The following is a 23,857-nucleotide window of genomic DNA, read 5'->3' on the forward strand; positions in this document are numbered from 1 at the left end:
AAGCCAATTGGTGCAGATTTTTCTTTTGTCCTACCACTTGGAGGTTGACAACTATAACTGGAAAGCAGCTTTCTCCTAGCACAGCTCTCATCTCTTCCCCACCCCGTTTGCCAGTATGCCAGCATCTGCAAAAGTAGGTTGAGGTGGGGGGTGACACACAGATCAAACCTTTGCCTAAGCTAAAGGTGGTCTTCAACTCCATTTTCTGCTCTCCTCGAGAGCGTTCTGTACATTTCTGATTTCAGTGTGCTCCGCCCCCACTTCAAACCATAACATGACCTAGATTTTTGAAGGTACAACTGTGGAGTGTGGATAAGTCAGTGAGCATTTTAATGAAAAGGTGAGAGAGACAGTTAGAAAAAGAAAGGAAAGCAGTTATTAATCCCCCGCCCCCACCTCAGGCAAGCCCTATTCACCAAGCATCATTCCTGCGCTGTTTATTTAGAATATTTTATGCCGCCTCTCCAGGGAACCTGCTCACCAGCAGACAATACCATTAGAGCCAGAAAAACATCCAAAAACCTATCACAAAAATCATACTGTGCTACACCCCATGATGCAAAGAAGCCAAAAGAGGTAGCTAGTGCAGAAGTGATGCTCTAAGCATGAATCCTGACAGCCCTTTTCATTATTCACTGAGATCAGATAGCCATAAATGATACATTTAATCAGATAAATTACAAGGACCTAAGAGCATCAGACAACCAAATGAAGCAAACCTCCAGATAGAAGCTTTTCTTTGTCTGCACCCCGGACTTGGGATTGCTGGGCTGATGACTCTTGCGCATATGCATGTGATGAGCACAGTGTTGTGCCATCTTCCTTAGTAAGTTTATTAGGGAGAGTGTGTGCTAAAATAAGGCACAGCTGGTAAAGGAGACCAGAAGAATTGTTTATCCTCAAAATTGTTCTGCTACATCTGTATTTTAAAAAAAACCACTTGAGTTTTGCCTTTTCATTTTCGAAAGAAAATGTCTTGGAAATGAATATAAATGGGAAAGTATTAGCAATCCACAGCACCATCCAAGGAATTAGAACAGTTTTTAGCTGAATTATAAAATAGACATCCCTGCAGTGAGGATTCCTTTATACTGCAAGCTGCAAACCTCAGTGAGTTCTAAAATATTTATTTATATCCTGCTTCCCCCCCCCCCAACACATCTGAAAGCAGCTTATAACAGCATTCTCCCCTTCTGTATTTTATTCACACAACTACTACCCTGTTAAGTCAGTTAGTCTGAGAGACAGCGACTAGCCCAAGGTTACCCAGAATACCTCTGGAGATTCAAACCTGAGTCTCCCAAAATTTAGTCAAAATGTAGTCAACCAAGAACCACTACAAATAACTTGCCTTGCTCCTTCACTATTCTAACTGGTCCATGCCTACGTACATGTTTTATTTTTCATTCTTGGCACCTTACTTCACCAAGCATGTGCTAATTTACACCTTCGCCTCTTAAACATATGAAAATAAACATGGCAAAGAAAACTGAATTCCATAGTAGCGCTATGAAATCTGAGTTTAGAGTACAAAGCAGTTCAGATCTGGGATTGTGGTTCAGTGACAGGATACCTGATTTGCATGCCCTGAGCCCTGTGGGGAAAGGGTGGGAATACAAATTAAATAAATAAATAAATGCACGAGATCCAACATTCCATTTCCAGCATCCCCAGTTCAAGTGGAAAAGCTGATGTGAAAGACTTCTACCTAAGATGCTAGAGAGCCTTTGCCAGTCAGAATAGACAATACTGAACTTGACAGACTAGTGGTGTGACTCTGTATGAGGCAGTTTTGTTTCATTTATTTAATTGTTAGTATGTTTTAAATATTTATTAGTCACCTTTCTTCTTTATAAGCTCAACGTGGCTTACAGTATTAATAAAATACACAAAATAAATCATTAAAAAAAACATAAAACCAAATATGTTTAAGTGCGAGTCTTAGGCCCAACCAGACGTGACAGCATCCATGGAGCTAACTCCTGGCCACCAGTGAGATCTTGAAGAGAATTTAGCCATTTAAAAATTACTATGAGGGCCCAATCCTGATCAGGCCCATGGAGTGGTGGCTACGGGCAATCTCGTCTCCCCTCACCCCAATGCCTTTTAAAGTGCCAAAACAGCATCTGTTAATAGTGCAGTAGTTAATACTATTAACCGTTGTAGGTGTATTTTGAGCCATTTCCCCCAGAGTATTTATCCCCCCAACTCAGCCTTTGTAACTATTTTGGTTCTGTAAGTTTGCAGTTGGTAAAAATGATCCCTGAATTGGAATGGGTATGGCTATGATTATTCGCATAGGTACAGGGAGACAGATGTGTCTAAAAACAACCACAACCACAGTATACTGAAGTGACACATGCTACATGCATGATGCCCAACATATGTGCTTACATACCACAAAGATTTACACTAGGGTTTTGCCAGTCAAAATACTTCTTCTGCTGGGATCTTGAATAATGATGGTAATAGGAAAAAATTAATAGTGGTCAATAGAGTAATAATTGATACAAGACTCTTTAATGTATTTTTTTCTTTCTTGTGAGGGGATACTTCATAGAATCATAGAGTTGGAAGAGACCACAAGGGCTATCAATGCCAATCCTCTGCCATGCAGGAACAGACAATCAAACCACTACATAGACCTAATAGAGAAGTCTCTTTGTATGCACTGAAGACTTTTGAACAAATGGCAACAAATGGCAACAAATGTGTGACATTAAAGCTTGGAAAATGGTCACCCAGTCTCAGTTTCTCAAAAATTGCCCTGCAGTGGTGCTCCCATTTGCACCCTCAATGCAGCAACTGCAAATGCCAAACCTTGAAGTGAACTGTTGCACAGTAAGGTCCTAGCAAATGACCCTCAGACACTCACACAGAGATTAGCTGAGCCTTGGAGACCTTGTATTCAAAGCCACCCTCCCTGACTGCATGTTTGTTGTTGTGTATATAAGAATCAGGTACGGGGAGGGCGGCCCCGTCAAACACAGGCTCTTTAAATGAAGTGACTTGTCAAGTGTATGACTGTGGCAGGGATCTAGAAGGCAGTAAATTTAGCAGTTCTCTTTTCCACTGACAGCCTGTCATGTGCTAGAAACATAAATCATTTTGGAGACAAATCACTGCTGTTTTCCTATTAAGCTTTGGCCCACTGGCCTGCTGGCATCATCTCCACCCACCTTCCTGGCATGCCTGATTTCAGGGACTGAAGTGTCTCCGTCCCTCTCTCCACAGGGTACAGAACAGGGAGTAAGAGAATTACTGAGCTTTTTTTCCTCTAGTGTCCTCGGTCTTATAGTACTATTAGTCACATGGCAAAACAGTCTGCCTCTCCCGAGGCTATCCTGTCTCTTCTCTGTCATCTGAACCATCACAGGAAAAGCTGGAAAAAGTTCCCCACATACTGTTATTTTCTCTTCATGTGTTTGCCAGTTCCACCTGGCCAATAGCAGCAGAGGGGTGGGGGTAGGGTTGCCAGATCCAGGTTGGGAAACTTCTGGATATTTGGGGATGGAGTCTGGGGAGGACAGGGGCTTCAGTGGGCTATAGGGTTTCCAGCTCTGGCTTGGGAATTACCTGGAGATGTTGGGAGTGGAGCTTGAGGAGGATGTGGTTTGGAGAAGGGAGGAACTTCAATGGGATAGAATACCATAAAGTTCACCTTCCAAAGCAGCCATTTTCTCCAGGTGAACTGATTTCTGGCACCTGGAGATCATTTGAAATAGTGTGAGATCTCCAGCCACCACCTGGAGGTTGGCAACCCTATCCCTTCCCCTACTCTGCCCTGCACCAAATCCCCTTATCCTTTCTCTGCCATTTCAGAAATGAGGCCTTGGTTAAATAAAGGAACTCTAGAGTAGTCATACACTGGCCACACTGGAACTCTAGAGTAGTCATACACTGGCCACACTGAACATTCTTGGCCCTTACCTGCATGTGGTGTAATGAGACGGGATAATTCTGAATGAAGAAGCAGCAGTCGGGAAGGGATACTTAACTCTGTCTGCACCTCCCTCCTCTGCTTTCCAGATCTCATGCTTTTATTTATAAATGGCTCCCAGTTATCTGCATCCACCTCCATGCCAGATGGAGGAGAACAAGTCATTCTGACATTTGCTGTAATCAGAGGACCAAAAGCATCAGTTGTTCTTTTATTGAAGAAGAGAAGAGAAGAAGAGTTTGGATTTACATCCCCCCCTTTCTCTCCTGTAGGAGACTCAAAGGGGCTGACAATCTCCTTGCCCTTCCCCCCTCACAACAAACACCCTGTGAGGTGGGTGGGGCTGAGAGATCTCCGAAAAGCTGTGACTAGCCCAAGGTCACCCAGCTGGCGTGTGTGGGAGTGTACAGGCTAATCTGAATTCCCCAGATAAGCCTCCACAGCTCAGGCAGCAGAGCTGGGAATCAAACCTGGTTCCTCCAGATTAGATACACGAGCTCTTAACCTCCTACGCCACTGCTTGCAACCTTTGTCTATGAAAGCTCATATTAGCTTCTGTATCCATAAATAATTGGGATTTTCGCCCTATGCGTTGTTCATTACCAAAGGGACATGCTTCCGTGAGAATAAGTCCATTCCTTGTCTCCTTCTTAGCGGGTTAATTTTTTGGTCTCTGCCATAGTCTCTTCCTTTTCCAATGGGAAATGTTGCCATAATAGGGAGTAAGATGGCATGTTCAGCCCTGCTCACTTTGCATTACTCATGCATTCATCTGACTTGGTCTACGTACGGTGCACAGTATTACATGTCCTCACGGGGACCATGCAACAAAGGCACTTCCATAAATCCCACTGCTCCCACAGGTATGCCATAGCAGAGCCAATATAACAGATTCTCTGTGTCTCCTGGGCACATGCTGACAAAGACCCGAAGAAAATCTCAACTCTCAGATTTATAAAAAGAATACCGGTGTAAGTGAAAATAGTTTAACGGTTCTTTTGGGATGCCACTGGTTTGTGTATTCAACAGCATTGATAAGTAGTGCATGGCAGAACAGGGGGTTTATCTGCTCAGCAGAGACACATGAGTTTCTCTAGGCACAACTTTTTTTTTCTGGCAGTCTTTGGGATCACTTGTTTGATTTATTTTCCCTGCTTCACTTCTCTTTGCTTTATCTCTCCCTGGAATTTTAGTTTTTTCCACTGATCCTTTTTTATCGCTTTTACTTCCTTTCTCCCATTTATTTCTCTCAATTAGCCTACTAGTATGCTCGACATCACCTTTCCCTGTGTAGGTTTCTTGTACTCTCCTGATTTTTTTTTTCTCAGATGCTCTGAGATTCAGTTCTGCAGCAAACCCTCTCCCTCATCCCCCCCCACCACTGTTTTGCTCTTTTGCTCCATCTTGCTGCATTATTTTTCTGTACAGCATGCATTCAACCAGGGAGAGGATCAAATGCTGCAACCCACAATTTCCTCATCAAATCTAAATGTAAAGTGTTGCATCACCCGGCAGATCGTGACAAGTTTCAAAAGTTGCAAACATTTGTTCAGATCTAACAGGATGTCACATAAATGAATACATGAAGCTGCCTTAGGCCAAGTCAAGCTATTGGGCTATCAAGGCAGGAACTGGTTACTTTGACTGTTACTTTGACTGTTCTGTAGTCTCAAAGAGATGCCCCTCACGTGGCCTGACCCCTGTAAGTGGAGGTGCTCAGAGGAGCTGAACTGGGGTCTTTCTGCATGCAAAGTTCGTGCTCTGATACTAAGCTGCAGACCTTCCTTTCAGTGCTCTGGTTTTTTTCTTTCTTTCACAAGCTCATGGATTGTTTTTGAAGAGCAGAACAGAGATGCTCTTGTGGCATGCAAGGGAGGGGAGGGAGGGGTGGCATGCAAGGGAGGGGAGAGGTGCCCAGCATCTGGACATGGTCCACCCACCCTAGCAAAAGGAGGGGGAGAAGTGGGAGGGAGGGAGGCGTGGCATGCAATGGAGGGGAGAGAGGGGGAGGGGCCCCAGCATCTGAACATGACCCACCCACCCTGGCAGAGAGAGGGGAGGGAGGGGTGACATGCAAGGGAAGGGGAGGGAGGGAGTAAAGGGTGGCATGCAAGGGAGGGGGAGGGGGACGCAAGGGTGGGGTGGCATGCTACTCATTACACAATGTGATCAAAGGAGCCAAACATCCAGTGGATCATTTGTCTGCATCCAGACAGCGCAGGTATGTCCAGTGATAGGGGAAAGCTGTCTACATACACAATCACATGCTGTTTCCTCTCAGTTCTCACCCACTGCAACACTGTGTCTGTTTCTGCCTCTTCCTCAAAAGTTGAAAAGCACACTGTTAAAAGGGGAAAAATCATATCACTATCCTTATCTTGTTAACTTCATCTTTCATTGTCTTGGAGTGGTTTATGTCTGTCCATTAAGAGCCACCGTGTTGTGGGGATCCAGTTCGACATACCCATGAACATTCTTGCACAACTTGATGGCAGCTTTAGTGTATTTTTCTCCCTCTGCTAAAAAAAAGGGTTTTCAAACTTTAAAACAACTGAAAGGATCTACTACTATAAGAAAATATATATACTACTATATATTAAAAAAACTGCTATAAGAGCTTGTCACAAGCCTCCATTCCTGGCAAACGGTGTTCATATATCAACAATTAAAAAGGAAAGGTGGTTCTCTCTGGTGGCTTCATCTCTTCCCCGTCTCCTTTTCTAAACCTTCTTCCGATCTGTATTGCTTGGGCTATGGCATATGGATATGGTTGAGCAAGAGCAAACATTTTGTTCCTAGAGTCACGGGAGAATAGGAAGGCTGGCTGGTTGTTCGGCTTTAATTGCCTTTCAAGTGCTTGCATGGCAAGCAATAAACCCCTGTGCCCCAAGCAACATTTAGGCTTTGTTTCACTATTGTGCTGAACACAGCCAGTAGCAAACACCAATTGATTTTCTTCTCTCCTCCTGTGAAAGGAAACAGCCACCACATTCCCATCCTTCTTGGCAAGGGGTGGTTTCACCAAGAGGAGGCGGTATGGAGCTTAGCTGAACTAAGAAACCAATGAGCTTCAATAACAATCTCTCAAAACAAGGTCAGTTTCCAGAGCTTTAGGAGCAGGAGAAAGCATCTGATTCATAATCCAAATTGATTATTTTAATTCTAAGAAGTTTCAAAGCATGTAAGAATAAGCTAGGCATAATTCCCATTTTAGATCCCTTCGATCAGAGCCTTATCTACATTTATAAATTTCTTGTCTGACTAGTGTAATAAACTAAACAGAATGCTGGAGTGGACAGCTAGAAACTGTTAAGCATCCTGGATTGGAGGCCTAAATCTGGGGATCAGCTTCTGCAAGTGTAGGGAAACTGATATGGCAGCCAATAAATAGGAGTGTTGAATGAACAGCAAGAAATGTCCCGGGGGGGCGGGGTTTTATCTCACACCCAGACTGGATTCTCTTGACCGACCTCAGTTCTCTGATTTATTACTGGTTTAACACAGTCCTTTTCAGACCTTTAAGAAGCAGATAGAATCAACATGTAAAAGAGGAGCATGACTACAACCCCGGATTGTGCATCCCACTGGGTGTGTTGCTTGGCTCTGTGGTCCATTTTGTATGTAGGAGATCAGTGCATGGAGAATGAGAAAAGGGAGAATCTGTGTGACCCTCTTCTTCGTTCAACATTCCTTCCTCTTTCAAATTGTACATTTTGAGAAGGGCTTGTAAGGACTAAAACTCCAGTAGCATGGGTGGAATGAAGGTGGCTTACACTAAACTCACTCTGCTGTTTTATTGCTTCAATAGGGCAGTGACAACTTCACTCTGCGTCATCTTTTGCCCAGGATGCTTGATTCTCCTTGGAAAGTCAGTACTGTTTCCCTTTTATTTGTTTGTTTCGATTTATAGCCCTCTCTGTTCCTGAAGGACCAGATCATTTTACAACATTGAAATCAAAATAACAAATGCTCAAATATAAAACATTGCTATATTGGTCTTTTAAAAACTGACTTGTCAAACCCAGTCATGAACCCTTCTTTAATAAACAGGCCTTTTACTAACTAGGCCTTCCCAAACATCTCTTTGTATCAGATATATCACATCTGAGTACAATCTTCTTTGGCATATCAAATTATATAATGTCTTCCTATATGCCCTGAAGCACTCAATAGCTGGCAGGAGAAAGAAAAGATTTAAAAAATCACTTTCCCACCTGCATTAGTGTGACACCAGTTCAGGAATATTGCAGAATTAATATCAGTCATCTCTAGGAATCAAGACAATTCTATGGTTTTACAATAGAGTTTTTGGTGATTCTTAAACAAGCATGATGTCGCTATTGGGTTTTCTGGCAAGTGACATCATGCTGTTGCTGACACTCTCCCCTCATGTTCCCACCCTATCTGGTTTCCTGCTGGTTGCCCAGCTGGGCCTAGCATATGTTCATCTTATCTGTATTACCAGAAGAGAAGACAGCATGGTGTAGACCTATTTCATAAGATTTCAGAAGCTAAGCCATATGGATACTTGGAAGGGAGACACCAAGGGAGGCAATGGCAAGCCTCCTCTGCATCTTGGAAACCTCTTGCGGAGTCACCATAAGTACTTTACACACATATCTGTATTACTGCACCATATAATGGATGTGCATGACATACACATCCACCCTGTAAAACCTGCAGAACCTTATCTATCCCCACCCTAGTCATCCCTATATAGTATTGGCTGGATTGGTTTCTGTCTGAAGGCTTGTTTATTTGGTTATTAAAATATCCATTCAGACCTTTTCTCTTGGCTCAAAATGGTTTACAAGTAGCTAGCTATTAAAACATTGTGTCTTGAAAACAAACCCCAAATACACTCCCCACCAAAAGATGCCTGTTGTTCATGACCCATAAAAAGTTCCGGCTAACAAACAAGTCTTGCAGTGGCTCATGAAGATCTCCAACAAGGAGTCCATGCCACAATGTGGGGGTTGCAATGGAAAATACCATAGTTCCAACCCTGGACTGGGTGGACTTGGAGTCTGGGAAGGGCAGAGTTTGGGGAGGGAATCCACTCTCCAAAGCTGCTATTTCCTCCAGGGAAATGATCTGTGTAGTCTGGAGATCAGTTGTAAATCCAAAAGATCTCCAGCCCTCCTTGTCTGTGGTGGGTGTATGTTGTGAAGAGACAAAACTGAATCTGCACTGTTCCGCAGAAAGATGATAGTAGGGCTGTATATTCATCTGTCATATTGTTGCAGAATGTTCTTTGTTGTAGAATGTTGTAGAATGATCTGCCTGGATCCTAGTGCCTACTTAGCACTGCTCCCTCTCCCTTTTGAAAGTAAAAAATACATTTTGGCATTCAGTTTAATTATTTAATATTATACAACACTAGCAGTAAAGCCTGTTGCAGGGGAAAATGCAATGGGTTGCAGAAAAGGGGATGAGCAAACATTTCCCCCCACTTTACTGCTGCTTTACCCACCCCTTTCCCCACCCGCACTCCTTACCGACATGTTTCCTGCCTGTGACTGAATCACCAGCCCCTGGTTCCTTCTTCCATTTTAGGTGCAGCGAGGCGCTCTTGCTCTTCCCCACCTCACCAGAACTTGGCTGTGACCTGCCTGCCACTGAAGAGCCTGGGGCTTGCAGCCACTACCTACACCTGCCACTCATCACTCCCTCCCCCTGGACACTTCTCTTCTGGCTGAGTGTTGGTGGGGACTGGGCCAGCTGCAGCAGTGCTCCTCCACCTGACATCTTTGTCCTGGGTCCATCACTGGAGATAAGCACAGGAGTTCAATGACATGTTAGGTTGCTGAGTTGTTGTCTCACCAGGGGGTCTGTGGATAGGGGTGGGGGGTGGGAGAGGGCGAGTGGGGTCTGGCTTGGCTTCTGCTGGGTCCAGTGGGGAGGGCGGCTTGAGCAGGTGAAGGAATAGAAAAGGTGGTGCCCTGCCAGCCCAACTTGATGTTTTAGAGTAGGGTGAGACAGGGTGAGGAGAATGGGAAGTGTGGTGTCAGGACTGGCAGGGCAGTGGGTGGCACTATTGGTGAGCAAGTCTCACTTCCACAGCTGGAAGTGTCCTGCGTGCTGATTGGTAGGAAGTGAGTTGTTGTGACATTCCATCCCTTAGGAAATTATGTGTTATGATTGGCACCTAACTCAGTTACACAGCTTTACTCCTGGCTAACCTTCCTTGTTCACCATGCTGAAGGTGCCTGCCCACCCACTCGCAGTGAACCTGGTCTCCCTGCCAGTGCTGGCTGGCCAAGAGCAGCCGGCTGCAAGCCTCCCTCCCCCAGATCCCATTTGTCAGCCATGAGCAGCTGCCAGATAGACCCACAACCCAGCAGCACTGGAGAAGGGGGCCTGCCTGTCTGCCCACCTCTTAATTTGTTGGTGATTGCAGAATACCCCAGGAGTAGACCTTTGTGATTGGATTTAAACTTACAGTGAGCAATGTTCTCCAGAAGTATACCTGCCCACTCCCACTCCATCAGCCATTTTGCCAAGTAAAAGTAAGGCGCAGTTTGCAAAAGGCAATTATTGGTGACAGTTGTTCAATGAACTATAAATGCTCTTGTATTAAAGCACCATGTTCAATAATGCACAAAATAATGGTTCTGGCAAAGGCAACACAGAACAATGAATGATAATTCTCATATTCATTCAGGACTATATTCTAATGTGGAAGCATGCCATTTTTCTTCACTGCTGCACCTCAACTGACCACACTATCATATTTCTGTGGAACAGAGTACAGTGTTTTGTGATCACTGCCTAAAATCATGTTTTTGTTACTCTTGCAATTCACCAAAAGCTGAGGTGTAACAAAGCTAATAGCACCCAGCAACCTTTCCCTTATTTCTTCTTTCCTCCTGTCAGTTACCTCCACCTCTCTTTGGCCATTTCCGCACGGGCATTTAATGGCGGCCTGGGGACGGCAAAAACAGCGTCCCCAGGCTGCCATTTGCACAGGGGGCACAGCTGCTTCACAGCCGCGCCGCCCTCTCACCGCCCGCCTGGCCCAAAGCCGGCGTTTCCACAGTGCGCTTGGAAGCACACTTGTTGTGGAAACGCCGGCTGGAAGCTGCTGCCGTGCGAACGGCAGCGGCTTCCAGGCACTTCCCCCCACCACTCCCTCCCTGCACTTACCTTGTCCCCTGCCCTCCGGTGCGTCGCCGAGGCCTGGGGACACGCCCCCCTGCTCGGCGACGCTGGAGCAGTCGCGCAGGGCCAGGGGGCGTGTCTCCAGGCCTCGGCGACATGCTGGAGGGCCAGGGACAAGCCGGGTTGGCCGGGCGACGGTGCTCCGCGCCGCTGTCGTCCTGGCTCTTTCTGGGACCGTTCATGCGAACGGTCCCAGTGTCGTCGGGTCGGCGCAAAATGCGCCAACCCAGCCGCTTCCGCCTCCGTGCAGAAACGGCCTCTGTTTCACTTCTTCTGGTTTCCCTAATTTCCCTCATATTTCCTAGCTCCGCAGGCTTCTTCCTAGTTTTCCAGTTTCCCAGCTCTCCGTCACCTTGCAACATGTTCCGCCCTTTGATTCATTTGCCATCTGCCACTCTCTACTGATCTCTCCCTCACATGCAGGTTTTCCCCCCTTGTAATTTAAAACAAGTCTCTTCAACTGAGGGACAGATTTTTAAAAAATGCCAAGCTCCTGGAAATCTGTGGTGGGTGAAGAAGAAAAGACTGATAAGCGAAAGCTTCAAAGTTGCAAATGAAAAAAAAAATCCCCAGCTGGAGGTAAAGCAAGAAAATGATGTCAAAGAGTCCCTTTGCTATTTTGGTTGTTCTGAAGTAGCATCCTGGGGAATGCAAGTGGCGAGCTGGGAACAGAGTTAGATGAGCAAGACCTTAGACTCTACATGAAAAGTGCAGAGAGAACAAAACAAAACAAGAAAGCACCTTCTATGCAGCACTGGGGGCTGCCACAACAAACTTCAAATGGCATCTTTGGATTGGCAATCTTTTCATCCCTTGGCGTTGTGTTTTAGGCAACATGTCCCAAAGCCCTTTCTGCTCTCCTCATACCACATCTACAAAAGCATTTTGAAGAAAACAAAGGAGTGGGAATTCTGCTGTTTTTTCCTCTCTTCCATACATAAACATATCCTTAGGTGAGGCTGAACTTTAGCTTAGTGTAAGTACAACAAGCAAACATGTCAAACCATAGTTTTTGATTGTATACAGAAGGCACTGAGCATTAAGTGTGTGTGTGCATGTGCATGTGCATGTGTGTGTGAAAGAGAGGAAGGAGGAATAGCAGTGTGCCTGAGAAAAGCATCATATGTGTGAAAAAGAGAAAGAGGTGAGCAGTGTGCTTGTATGCATGTGAAAGAGGGGAGGGAGCATGGTTGTATGTCTCCTTGACATATTTGATTGAAGTGAACATGAAATAGCTCTCCTATCTGTGGTCGATTCTCTTATCATTACCTGGAGATAAGGGTACTACCTGCAGATTGCTCATCTTTAATTTGAAGTTAAGGGATTACTTTGATAACAAGCTGTGTGTACTTAGCACTTTGAAAGATCAGTGCCTTGTAAGGACAGGGGTGAGTGACAAAAAGCATGCGTTAATATCCCATTTTCCATTACTGGGCACATACACTAGGGCATTCATTGGGTGCATCCATAATATCTTATATTCAGGGCTGCCTCACACATTAAAGCAAAAGATAGGTTCCCATGTTTCCACCCCGAAAAAACACATCTTTCTGCCCCATTAGAAGAGCAGTTGTATGTCGAAAGCAGTCATTATAAATCCATAGCATTGGCTAATGGTATGTGTGCCATGTGTTTTCAGATATAAAAATATTCTTCAAACTGCAGAAAGGAATGTAGCTGATTTACATGGGGCTTGTGTATTGGCTCTTAAATAAAAGTGCAGGGGGGGACTGTGCAAATTGACTGGTTTCAGACTCTGCATGTTATTATGAATCATGTAGCTCTTCTCTGTGGTTGTATATTTTTGAGAGGCTGCGGATAAAGCGGATGTATCTGTATAAAAGGTGCAAGTTGTTTATCTGTTTGAGCCTCCAAGTGACATAAGGAAGTGAAGTGTGTTATGTGCAGATATGAAGAATAAAAGTTTGAATTTATACCCCACCTTTCTCACAGAGTGGCTTACAAACTCTTTCCCTTCCTGTTCCCACAACAGACACTTTGTGAGGTAGATGGGACCGAGAGAGTTCTGAGAGAACTGTGACTAGCACAAGGTCACCCAGAAGGCTTCATGTGGAGGAGTGCGGAATTAAATCCAGTTTTCCAGATTAGAGTCTGCTAGGCTGAACACTATGTATATTTGACTTCCAGGACATGTGAAGAGGGCAGAGTTCAACCATAATCTACAAGCCAGAATGTAGTGCATGGCTGATTTTGCACAGCAAAAATGCCCTGTGCTATATCCGGGAGCGCAGCTGCTGCAGCGCTCTTTACCCTGCTGTTGACTTCGCACTGCTCCCGGCTCTCCTCCACTTGCAACACATGGTCTTTGGCAATGTCTTCTATGAATTTCCCCCCTTCTGCTCCCCCCACTCACTTTCACCAATTTAGTTGACTGTGCACAAAACAGGTGCTGGGAATCAGCTCCCTCACCCCCCTCATCTAAAATCCCTGCATGTGCGAGGGAATCGCGGTACTCCAAATCTCTCCCCAGTCTAAACTTGCATGTGCAAGGGAATTGCCACTCTCCCATTTGCAGTGCCTTCACATGCTGCTTCTCTGCAAGGTTTTTCCCTCCACGTTTCTAATTCCACTTCAACCGGGGGGGGGGGGGCACCCATTCATTTGAGGGGCGGGCCAGAGCGGTGAAAGAAAAATGGCCTCATTCTGCTGCCGAGGAGGTTTCTCGGCAGCAGAAGCCACCGGAGCAACAGAGGGGTATTCCAAAAGGTCCCCAACCTTTTTCAGTTCTGGAAAGTCCCATATCAAAGCCACTGCTGCAGGGTGGTGCTGGGACAATAGCATGCCAGATATACTGCAACGCTGGGTGCTGTAGGGAAATTCCCAATTGCACTGAGGCATTTCCCGTTCAAACAACAGGGCACTTTTAACGTGCAAAATCAGCCCTTGTTGCTGGTGAAAAAAGTTACCTTTTCTCTCAGGATTCTCATTTACAGGTTTTCCTGGTCCCTTGCTGAATCCTATTAACTGTGTGGTAGCTTTGCCACCTATTTACTCTATTTGCTTGAAAGCGAGACTTGTTTGTTCTGCACGTATGCCATCAAGAAAGAAGAGGAAAGTCTCACAAATCCCCATGCAAGTTATAGATGTACCGTGAAACAAAATGTTTTGTATAGAACCTTCCTTTAAGGGAAATCATCTTTAGAGTTGCCAAAAGACAGATTAGGCTTGGAGTTCTTCCAGAATTACAGATGATTTCCAGCCTACAGAAATCAGTTCCTCTGGAGAAGATGGAAGCCGTAGAGAGGGAACTCTGGAATATCATCCCCACTGAGCTCCCTTCTTTTTCCAACATCCACCTTCCCCAGGCTCTGTCCCTAGATCTCCAGAAATTTCCCGGTGTGGAGTTGGTAACCGTACCCTATGACAGTGGTGGCGAACCTATGGTATGAGTGCCAGAGGTTGCACTCAGCCCTCTCTGTGGGCACGCGCACAGAGTTCATCATGTGGGGGGGAATCACACACACCCCACACACATCTCAGCTGGCCTGGGCACTGGGCACAATGCTTGCGGTTAGCAGGGAGGACTTGGCTGGCGGGCCTGGTGTCTGTGCTCCGGGTGGTTGTGCCCGAGGGGGGGGGGCAGAGGCAGAGGAGGCAGAGATGCTAGAGAGGCGCAGAGCAGTGCACGTGGGACTTGCTGGAGGCTAGAGGAGGCTGGCCCCTGCTCGAGCGGGTGGGGCAGACACAGGGGTGGGTGGAGGTGCTGGAGCAGCGCAGGGCAGACCAGTGGGTGCACGCAGGACTAAAACCTCAGTATTCAGGTTAAATTGCTGTGTTGGCACTTTGCAATAAATAAGTGGGTTTTGGGTTGCAATTTGGGCACTCGAGTGGTCTCAAAAAGGTTTGCCAACACTGCCCTATGAGATGCTGTTGAAGGACCAGAACATGTACTTCAATGGCTCAGGTACATTCTCCAAAATGAAGGTATTTTGAATGTGCCCTCTGTATATGGACTACTTCGGGTGGGATGTTGGAACTACATTAATATTCACCCAAGCCTGCATATTAGTCCATGCTAGTCTGATCTCATTAGATCTCAGTAGCTAAGTAGGCTTGGCCCTGATTAGTATTTGGGTGGGAAACAACCAAGAAAGTCCTGGGTTCCTATGCAGAACAGACAACGGCAGACTACCTTTGTTTGTCTCTGATCCTGAAAACCCTACAGGGCCACTGTTAGTCGGCTGCAACTTGATGGCACTTTCCACCACAAGATTAGCAGTTTTCATCCTTTCTGTTGAAAGCTATCATCAAGTGCAGTCAGCTGGCATTCTTGGTTAAAAGGTAGATTTACAGAACAATCCTAAACAGAGTTTTACAGCCTTCTAAACCCCAAGCCCATTGACTATAATTGACTTCAAATGGTGTAACTCTGCATAGCATTGTGCTGTTAATCATTCAGCCTGGCACCTCTCTGCTGTGTTTCTTTAGCCTCCACAGCAAGATGCTTTATGCTGACCAAGATGGCAAAAGTACAGCTTGACTTTGCAACACCCAAGGGCGGCTATGATAGCTATCAATCTAGAAGTCTCTGAAGAGTATAATCCCCAAAGTGAGAGGGACTGGCAAAGTGGTATAACCAGGATTTATGAGATGTCACTAAGAAAAGGTCAGTTTTGTAAAGGTCAGCTGTATTTGTATGCTGGACTGTCTTGCCTTAGGACTGTGGCGAAGGAACACCCATCACTTGGGATACATAAAACTAAACTAAGGAAACATTTAGAGAATGCACAGTGGGGAAGACATCTTGAGAGATAACAGTGGCGAATACCAGCAAGCAGGTGGTACTGCCAGCTTGCTTGTAGAATAATGCAAACCCAGATACTTTCTTTGGGAATTACCATATATACTCGCTTATAAGTCGACCCGCATATAAGTCGAGGCACCTAATTTTACTACAAAAAACTGGGAAAACTTATAAGTCGACCCGCGTATAAGTCGAGGGTGGGAAATGCAGCAGCTGCTGGTAAATTTCAAAAATAAAAATAGATGCCAATAAAATTACATCAATTGAGGCATCAGTAGGTTAAATGTTTTTGAATATTTATTTCAAAGAAAAACAGTAAACTGGCTCTGTAAGTGGAAAAGAGGGTCAACAAGAACAATTTGGTATCAACAATAACTTTAAAAGTACAAAAACCTTAGCTCAACCAGCAACCAAGCTAAAACACAAGAGTTCAAATCCTCCAAAACTGGATTCCTCATCATCATCTGTATGTCCAAATGTAACCCAACTTAGATTTTAAGAGGGATATTATCAGAAATGGAAAATCTACTATTAGCTTTTATTGTAAACAATGGGGGATGGGGCATTTTATTGTAAACAATTGGGGGTCAATAACTTTGGATCCCCTGACCCAAAATTCACCAAACCTGGCTGGTATCATAAAGAGACTCTCCTTATGAGACCAGCCAGGTTTGGTGAAGTTTGGTTCAGAGGGTCCAAAGTTATGGACCATCAAAAGGGTAGCCCCATCTACTAATAGCTCCCATTGAAAACAATGGGGAATGGGGGCACCTCATTTGGGGGTCCATAACTTTGGACCCCCTGAACCAAACTTTACCAAACTTGGCTGGTATCATCAGGAGTGTCTTCTGAGGGTACCCTGAAATTTTGGTGCCGCTAGCGTAAAAACTGCACCCCCTGCTGGCCGGCAAAATAAAAACAAAAAAATTTAATGACCCGCATATAAGTTGAGGGGAGCTTTTTCAGCATTAAAAATGTGCTGAAAAATTCGACTTATACATGAGTATATATGGTATCCAAAATGTCCACCTTATTCCATCTCCCTTTGCTGCTATAAAATGGATATCAATAAGCAAATTTCTTGCTGGTTCTTTTTCCTGAGCTTGACACTTTAATGCCTCTCTGCAGACAGACTCCATTCTTCTTACCATTCATTTCCCTCTTCCCCAAAGATAGCCTCCGACCACTTTTAGATGGTTAGATGGGAGCTAGCAAGAGCCAGGCTGTTTGCCTGTTGAAGAGAATTGGTGTAAATAACACTGAATCTCTGCAAAGTAGTTTAGGTACAATGCCCAACTGTGACTTTTTGTTTCTTATTACTGTGATATGGCACCACACTTTGGTGAATTTCAAAATAAAAACAGGTCTCCTTTTAGTAGACATCACTGAAAAGGAGATATGTCTGAATTGTGTGTTGTTGTTGTTTCATAACTGCATTCAGAGTAGATCAAAGTGCATCCCCCTCAATAAAGGTTGGTTTACTAAAATTATAAATGTATTATATTTCCCATCTCTCCCCATGTTCCTTTCTTTCTGACTGCCTACTCGTTCCTCTTAGCTTTTGAACCACTTTGAAATGCAGTTTTAAATTCTATGCTTGTTCAGCTAAGGACACACAGCCAGCACTTTAGAAATGTAAGTATGGTGGCAACAATAAGCAGTGGCACTCATGGGAATCAAAGTCAGCACTACATGAAACATTAGGCCTAAGAGCACCCACCCACTCCCTCAGCTCTATTGTATTGATTCCCAAACCCCAGGACTGGATATGTTGCAGGAATGTCTAGACAGACCTATGAAATTCAGTCTTGGGAAACAGTGATGGGCGAATGTGTCACATATCTGTGCATGACTGATGTTCTTTTTCTTTAACCTGCTTTTTTTCCCTGTGGCTGCTAGTGGGTGGGGTGATGGGAAGATGATATTTCTAACAGTAGTGATCACACCATTGTCTAGGAACGTCTACACCATTGAGAATCCAAAACAGTGAGTGGTTTCGTTAAAAGCAAGGAATCACGCTCACAGGTGCTTTTCTTAGTATTTGACACAAAGTGCTTTTTTAAAATTTTGTTGTTCCAAGATCCTTTTAGGTATTTATGCATTTCAACAGCTTCTGTGGGAGCTAGAAAGTGTTTTACCTTGAACAAACCACAGTACAAACACCATGACCACAAAAAAAGTGAATAAGCTGCAAGCTAGAGTCATATGGTGCAATCACATTCAGAATTACTCATCTCAGTCAAAATCCACGGGCTTAGACTGATATAGTCCTGCCTAAGATTGCATGATAATACACCAACTTTTGCACAAGCAAGCCCCCAGTTTGAATATTGCTTCTATTGTGACCTCAAAACCTTGTGTAAGTTATCAGGTCTCATCTTTTTCTCTTCCCACAAACCAGGAGTTTCCTGAGGGTTTGTAGAATTGTATCCACTAGTCCTTGGCATATCTGTCTCAGAATATTTTAGTCTACTTGTATATTAGATATATGATGTACTTTTGTGAGTCAAGCTGTATATGTAGCCCACATTTCTTCAAAGTTGCCTTTGCAGCTGTTCGCACCACTGGAGGAGGCCATCAGTTTCAGATTAAAAATAAGCCTGCTCATTCAACAATGTGAGCTGTTTCAGTAGAAAAAAAAACCAACTCAAAAAAGTTTGGCAAAACTTGTCCTTACAAAAGTCATAAAGTGAAGGTAGATATCCCACATCTCACGAGGGAGTTATGGAACTCTTACAGCCTTGCATTTCTTGGTTTTGTACAGCAAACTTTTGTCCACTTGATGCAGGGATTTCAGAAGACAAATCTACACTCTCCATATGAGAGTGTAGCCAAAAACAGAGATTTAGATGCTTCCTATTCTATGAAGGAGCATTAGCAGACAATGCCTCAATGGTGGTATCAGCAATACCCATCCTTAAAAGCTTCTGTTCCCCTTGGATTCCCTACACTGTCTGTTCCCCTTGGATTCCCCACATTGGCCACTGTCTCTGAAATTTCTATTCAGTTTATTGGCATGGGTGTTCTGCAGCATACAAGCCAAAAACCATTAGCCAGCTCAAACCAGCTGAGTGCAACAGAGGATGAATGAATGGTCCTAGCCAAAACTGGGATTTTAAAATTGACTGATCTTTGACCAGAATATTATCATTTGCAGTCCCTTCTATCAGACAATTTAAAACAACAACAGCAACCTCAAAATTAATGAGAAGAACAGTTCTTAGCAGTGCCAGTTATAGCTAAAGAATCATTTTCATTTTTGAGGTAGGCAAGAGCAGCCAAAACCCCACATAATTACTTCTGGATTTGAAGGCCCTCAAAGCACATCAACTGATCTTCTCCCAAACCAGTGATGGATTATATATTGGCACACATTTCAATTTTCAAGAGCTGACAGGATGGATGCAAAGAAAAAATAGGCATCTGGACATTGCATTTGCTTTGTGGAGGCAGAGTAGTTTACTATTCAAAGGGATAATGTAACTGTCCAAGTACGATGTAGGAATTACTGTGATGAATCGCTGGAGAAATCATGAAAAAAGACTTTCTGTAGCACAACAGGCAAAATCTTACAACCAGTACTCTGAGGGTGGCTTCAAACATCCGTACAGAGAAGTGCAAGTGAGCTGTGCTTCCTTTTCTGTCACTTTTTTTGAATGTCCAAGCTGAGTAAGTGCATCTCTTTGCAAAGTGAGATCAGTATGCGGTACATGATGAGACATCACAGTGGAAAGATGTGCTCACTCAGCTTTCGATGTTAGAAAAGAGAAGTCCCCAAAGCCTAGCTCCAGATTCAATGAAAAAACCAGGAACTAGTAAATGACTACTGGGGAATATAAATAACTGAGAACAATGGGCTTCAGATATTTTAGAGCGCCATCCAAACCTGGGGGGAGAGAATCTGCGTGTGGGAGTGGAACACTGGCGGATTTGCTCTCCTTGGAGCACTTGCCTCTGTGGAGAGAAGATTCCGCCGGTGTGCAGCTGCCATGCCCGCCCACCAGCACTGGAATGCGCGCCAAACATGGCACCAATATCCCAGAGCTCCTTCGCCCACTGCTGGTGTAGTGGGGGTGGGGCAGGGGCATGGCCATTCGGTGTGATATGCTGGTGGACCAGAATTGAGACCACCCCTTTGGGCAGTGTAAATCTATGGAGTTTAATGGGGGCTTCTCACCAGCAGGGAGGCTTTCACGTTTGAGAGAAGCAGGGCAGTGTGGTTGCCTGGACTTGTGGATGGGGGCTTCACATGCTGTATCACAGTAATCATGCCTGAGTGCTTCACATGCTGTATCACAGCAATTACGTCAAGCATTTCACAAGCACATTAACTCAATAATTCCTCAGCAACCCCATAAGGTAGGTCACTGAGAACGTAAAAGGTTTTTTTTTAAGTGGAGGGACTATAAACCATCAGTGGAGGGAGTTTCCTGAGGAGGGACTATAAACCATCAGTCAAAGTGGAGGGACTATAAACCATCAGTCAAAGAGACATCTGCACTCGCACAGACAAAATAAGCAGAAACCGCTTGAGGACTCTTGGTGCTGCACTGCAAAAAATGACAGTAAAAAGTTTTTTTTGGGGGGGGGGTTGAGCTGAAGAGGGGCGAATGGATGGAGAAAAAGCTAGGCTGAAGAAAAACTGGGTATGTAGTTGGAAAAGGACAGGACAAAAATGATTGGAAAGATGGGTGACTTAAGCAACAGGAAATACTGGCATAGGAATAGAAGGAGGAGTACTATCAGAGAAAGAATAACAGGTTTGAAAGCAGAAGACAACCAAGGGAAGGATGGACCTTCTTGTATCCCACAAGCCCCCACAGGTCCCATCTTGTAGTTCCCTAAGCCTGTAGCTTAAGATCAGAGTCCAGTGCAAATGATATAGACCAGGGGTAGGGAACCTGCGGCTCGAGAGCCGCATGCGGCTCTTCTGCCCTTGCACTGTGGCTCCACGAGCCGAGCTGCCGGCCCCATCCTTGCCTGCCCTGCAGGCAGCAGGGCGGGCGCATCCATGCGCTTCTCAGAATGAGCGGAGTAAAAGGTAAAAAACCCCCCTGTATATATAGTGTTATCTTTATTTTAAATGTCAAAAATTATTTGCGACTCCAAGTGTTTTCTTTCCCCGTGGAAAACAGGTCCAAATGGCTCTTTGAGTGTTAAAGGTTCCCTACCCCTGATATAGACTGTAGATATTCCAAATCCAAACAGTACATTTTACCATAAAATACTATGAAAGATTTCTGATAACTTTGTAATGATCTATTTATAAATGCTACAAAACTTTTAGAACATGCAATATAATTCATAGATCCCGAGAACCGGTCTGTCTCCCAGTGGAAAATACTCTCTTGAAGAAAAGTCTTAGTGTTAGGCATGTAAATTAATTTCAGGAAATATTGACTGGCACTATTTCATGCCATGTTAGGTATTCATTGGTTGTTGTTTAATTGCCCCCTTTGTTATTGTACTGTATGACGACTATGTTGTACACCGCCCAGAGCCCCCTGGGGATGGGGCGGTATACTAAAATCAAATAAATAAATAATGCTGTCCTTGCAAATACAAAACTGTCTGTGTGCGCAAAAATGCAGGATTTGTGCACACATATTCTGTTACTCCTGTTTGCCACCCATAATGTCAGATGTTATGTCACAGTTACTCATTCAGTCTGCTTTTGCTTCTGTGGCCTTAAAGTCTGGTCACTTATAAATAGATTATTACAAAGTCATTAGAAATCTTTCAAGTTGTTTCTAAAAGGACACCATTTAGGGAGGGAGAAGACCAAATCTATATGAAGTCTACACAAATCCTTTGCTTATTTTATTGCCACACTGGCTAATGGATGTAATTTGATGTTTTATGATTGAACTGTATCCTTCACATGAAATGTGAAGAAAGCCTCTGGGTCATTCATGCCATCTTCTGTGACTTCAGGATGTTTGTCCTAGTCATTAAGACTAACAACTGTTCTGCAGAACTCTTTGCTTTACAGCTTCTCCACTTATAAATGCTCGTGTATGCTACACAATGCAATCTGAACCAACTGAATTGTGTTTTTTGCATATAGCTGACTGAATTGTATCTTTATCTCCTCCTAGCTAGAGAATTTGAAGGTGATGAAGAGTTCTTGGAGATCCTGGGAATAACGCGAGAGCAATCAGGCAAATACGAGTGCAAAGCGGCCAATGAAGTCGCCACAGCAGATGTCAAACAAGTCCGAGTCACTGTGAATTGTGAGTATCTTTCTTATGAGATCAGCAAGGGGGAAAGGAAAGGTTAGCCCCCATTATGCGTACAGTTTTAGCAAGAAAGCAAAAATCCATCATAGCCTATTGAGAACATTTTTGATGGTTGACTTGTCTGTGGTTTTCTTTAAACAGCCAGTGTGGTGTAAGGCAAAGATTGGACAATCTGTGATGAGCCATGAGCTTGCTTAGTGGCTGTCTCAGTTGATTGCATCCCATGGTGGAGAGCCACTCTCTGATGCAAAAGATTCTTCATCTTGCATCAGGAGAAAGTGCCTTGAGCCAATGAGAAGCATCAACATTAGCAAAATGATTTCCCAGGACTAGCCCATCATTTCAGTACTTTATCCGTGAATTGAAAAACTGTGGTCCAGTCTGCACAGGCCAATGAACACAGGGGTAGGACAGTAAAAAAAATGTTGGGAGAGACTTCACACAGATCCTGCCCCTAAAATGAGTCTGCCCCATGCTATTTCCCCCCAAACTGGGCTTTTGAGAATCGCGCTACTAGTGAGTCTTTTCAAAAATCCCAGGTTGCAGCCACTCATGAGCAAACAGCCAGGCAAGGAGGTGCTTTATTTGCCTCTATTTTCCTTTTTTTTAAAAAAAAAATGCCAGCTTATATCTGTGTAGCTATACAGGTGCAGATAGTCATATCATGAGATATCAGCATGGCTGTGGGGTTCATTTGTGCATGCCTGTATAGCTACGCATCGTGGGAAGTAAATACAAAATATAGCTGCGTCTCCGTGCGAAGGCGCAACAGCAACCCAGATTGTTTCTGTGGGCTCCAACTGCTGCCTGCACGGATGCACGTGAATGCGAAAACAGGAAAACGAGTTGCTTTATCCCGGCTGCAACCCGTTATTCATTTGCTGAGCAGAAGGGGGCTGTGTTTACCTGAAGGTTACACCATGAGTAGGTACAGGTTGTAAAGCACTTAATGCACTAAATAAATAAATAGACAAGCGTCACATCATCCTTGACCTCATGATGCATGACTTTTGCTAAAGTCAGTGGTGGCCTCACTTATCAATCTATGACAGACTGGGCAAGGTCAAGGATCTCATAAAAATTAAGATGTACATTGAGAAATTGAAATAAATGCTGGCTGTCCTCATCAGTAATTTCCATCACCATCATCTTTTGAATTTCTTCTTCCTTAAGAACAGAGCAAAACACGCAAGTTACCAACTGCTGCTGCACAATGGATATTCATGTAGGATGCAGTGAAGTTAGCATTTGGATGTTGTTTTCAGTCCCAAATCCCATTCTTCAACATTCCAACAATTGCTTAACTAGCCGCAGTTTACATCTGTGAGCACCGCTATATCCAATTAAAAGTCTGAATCTTTGACTACATGAGAAAATGGCCCTTCGCTGGATCATTGTACTGTAACATTCTTGCAGGGTGTCTGAATTTTAATTAAATCAGTGCTATTTTCTCATATGAAGAAGCAGCTAATTCTTTGACATTAAAATAAAGGTGCAAAAATTATAATTGTGATTGGCGCTTTCAGAGTGACCACATATCTATGCAAATATATGCCACACTTTGTTGCTTATTTTCTCCTAATGGCCTCTGTTTTGCCATGGTTTGAGAGATGAAGTGCCCTTTCCCTTCAAATCGTCTCTGACTAATCAGACCATTCTTTAAAAGTCCAACCCATGTGCAGGCAAAATACATTTACCCTTCCATTGTAGGAGAAATGGAAGCCACAGGGAGCACAGCCTTATTCCTCAGAT

General features: G+C 44.2%; 1 protein-coding gene across 2 annotated transcripts in view; it reads left to right on the plus strand.

Moving 5' to 3' along the window:
- LOC125430856 (limbic system associated membrane protein) overlaps positions 1–23,857 on the plus strand; it is a 576,886-nt gene that overhangs the window by 496,534 nt on the left and 56,495 nt on the right. For both annotated transcript variants that reach the window (XM_048493154.1, XM_048493155.1), the window contains exon 4: positions 21,965–22,099. In XM_048493154.1, the coding sequence (XP_048349111.1) occupies positions 21,965–22,099 (135 nt within the window). The remainder of the gene's footprint in view (positions 1–21,964; positions 22,100–23,857) is intronic.

This window comes from Sphaerodactylus townsendi, linkage group LG04 (genome assembly GCF_021028975.2).
Source record: "Sphaerodactylus townsendi isolate TG3544 linkage group LG04, MPM_Stown_v2.3, whole genome shotgun sequence".
Taxonomy (NCBI): Eukaryota; Metazoa; Chordata; class Lepidosauria; order Squamata; family Sphaerodactylidae; genus Sphaerodactylus; species Sphaerodactylus townsendi.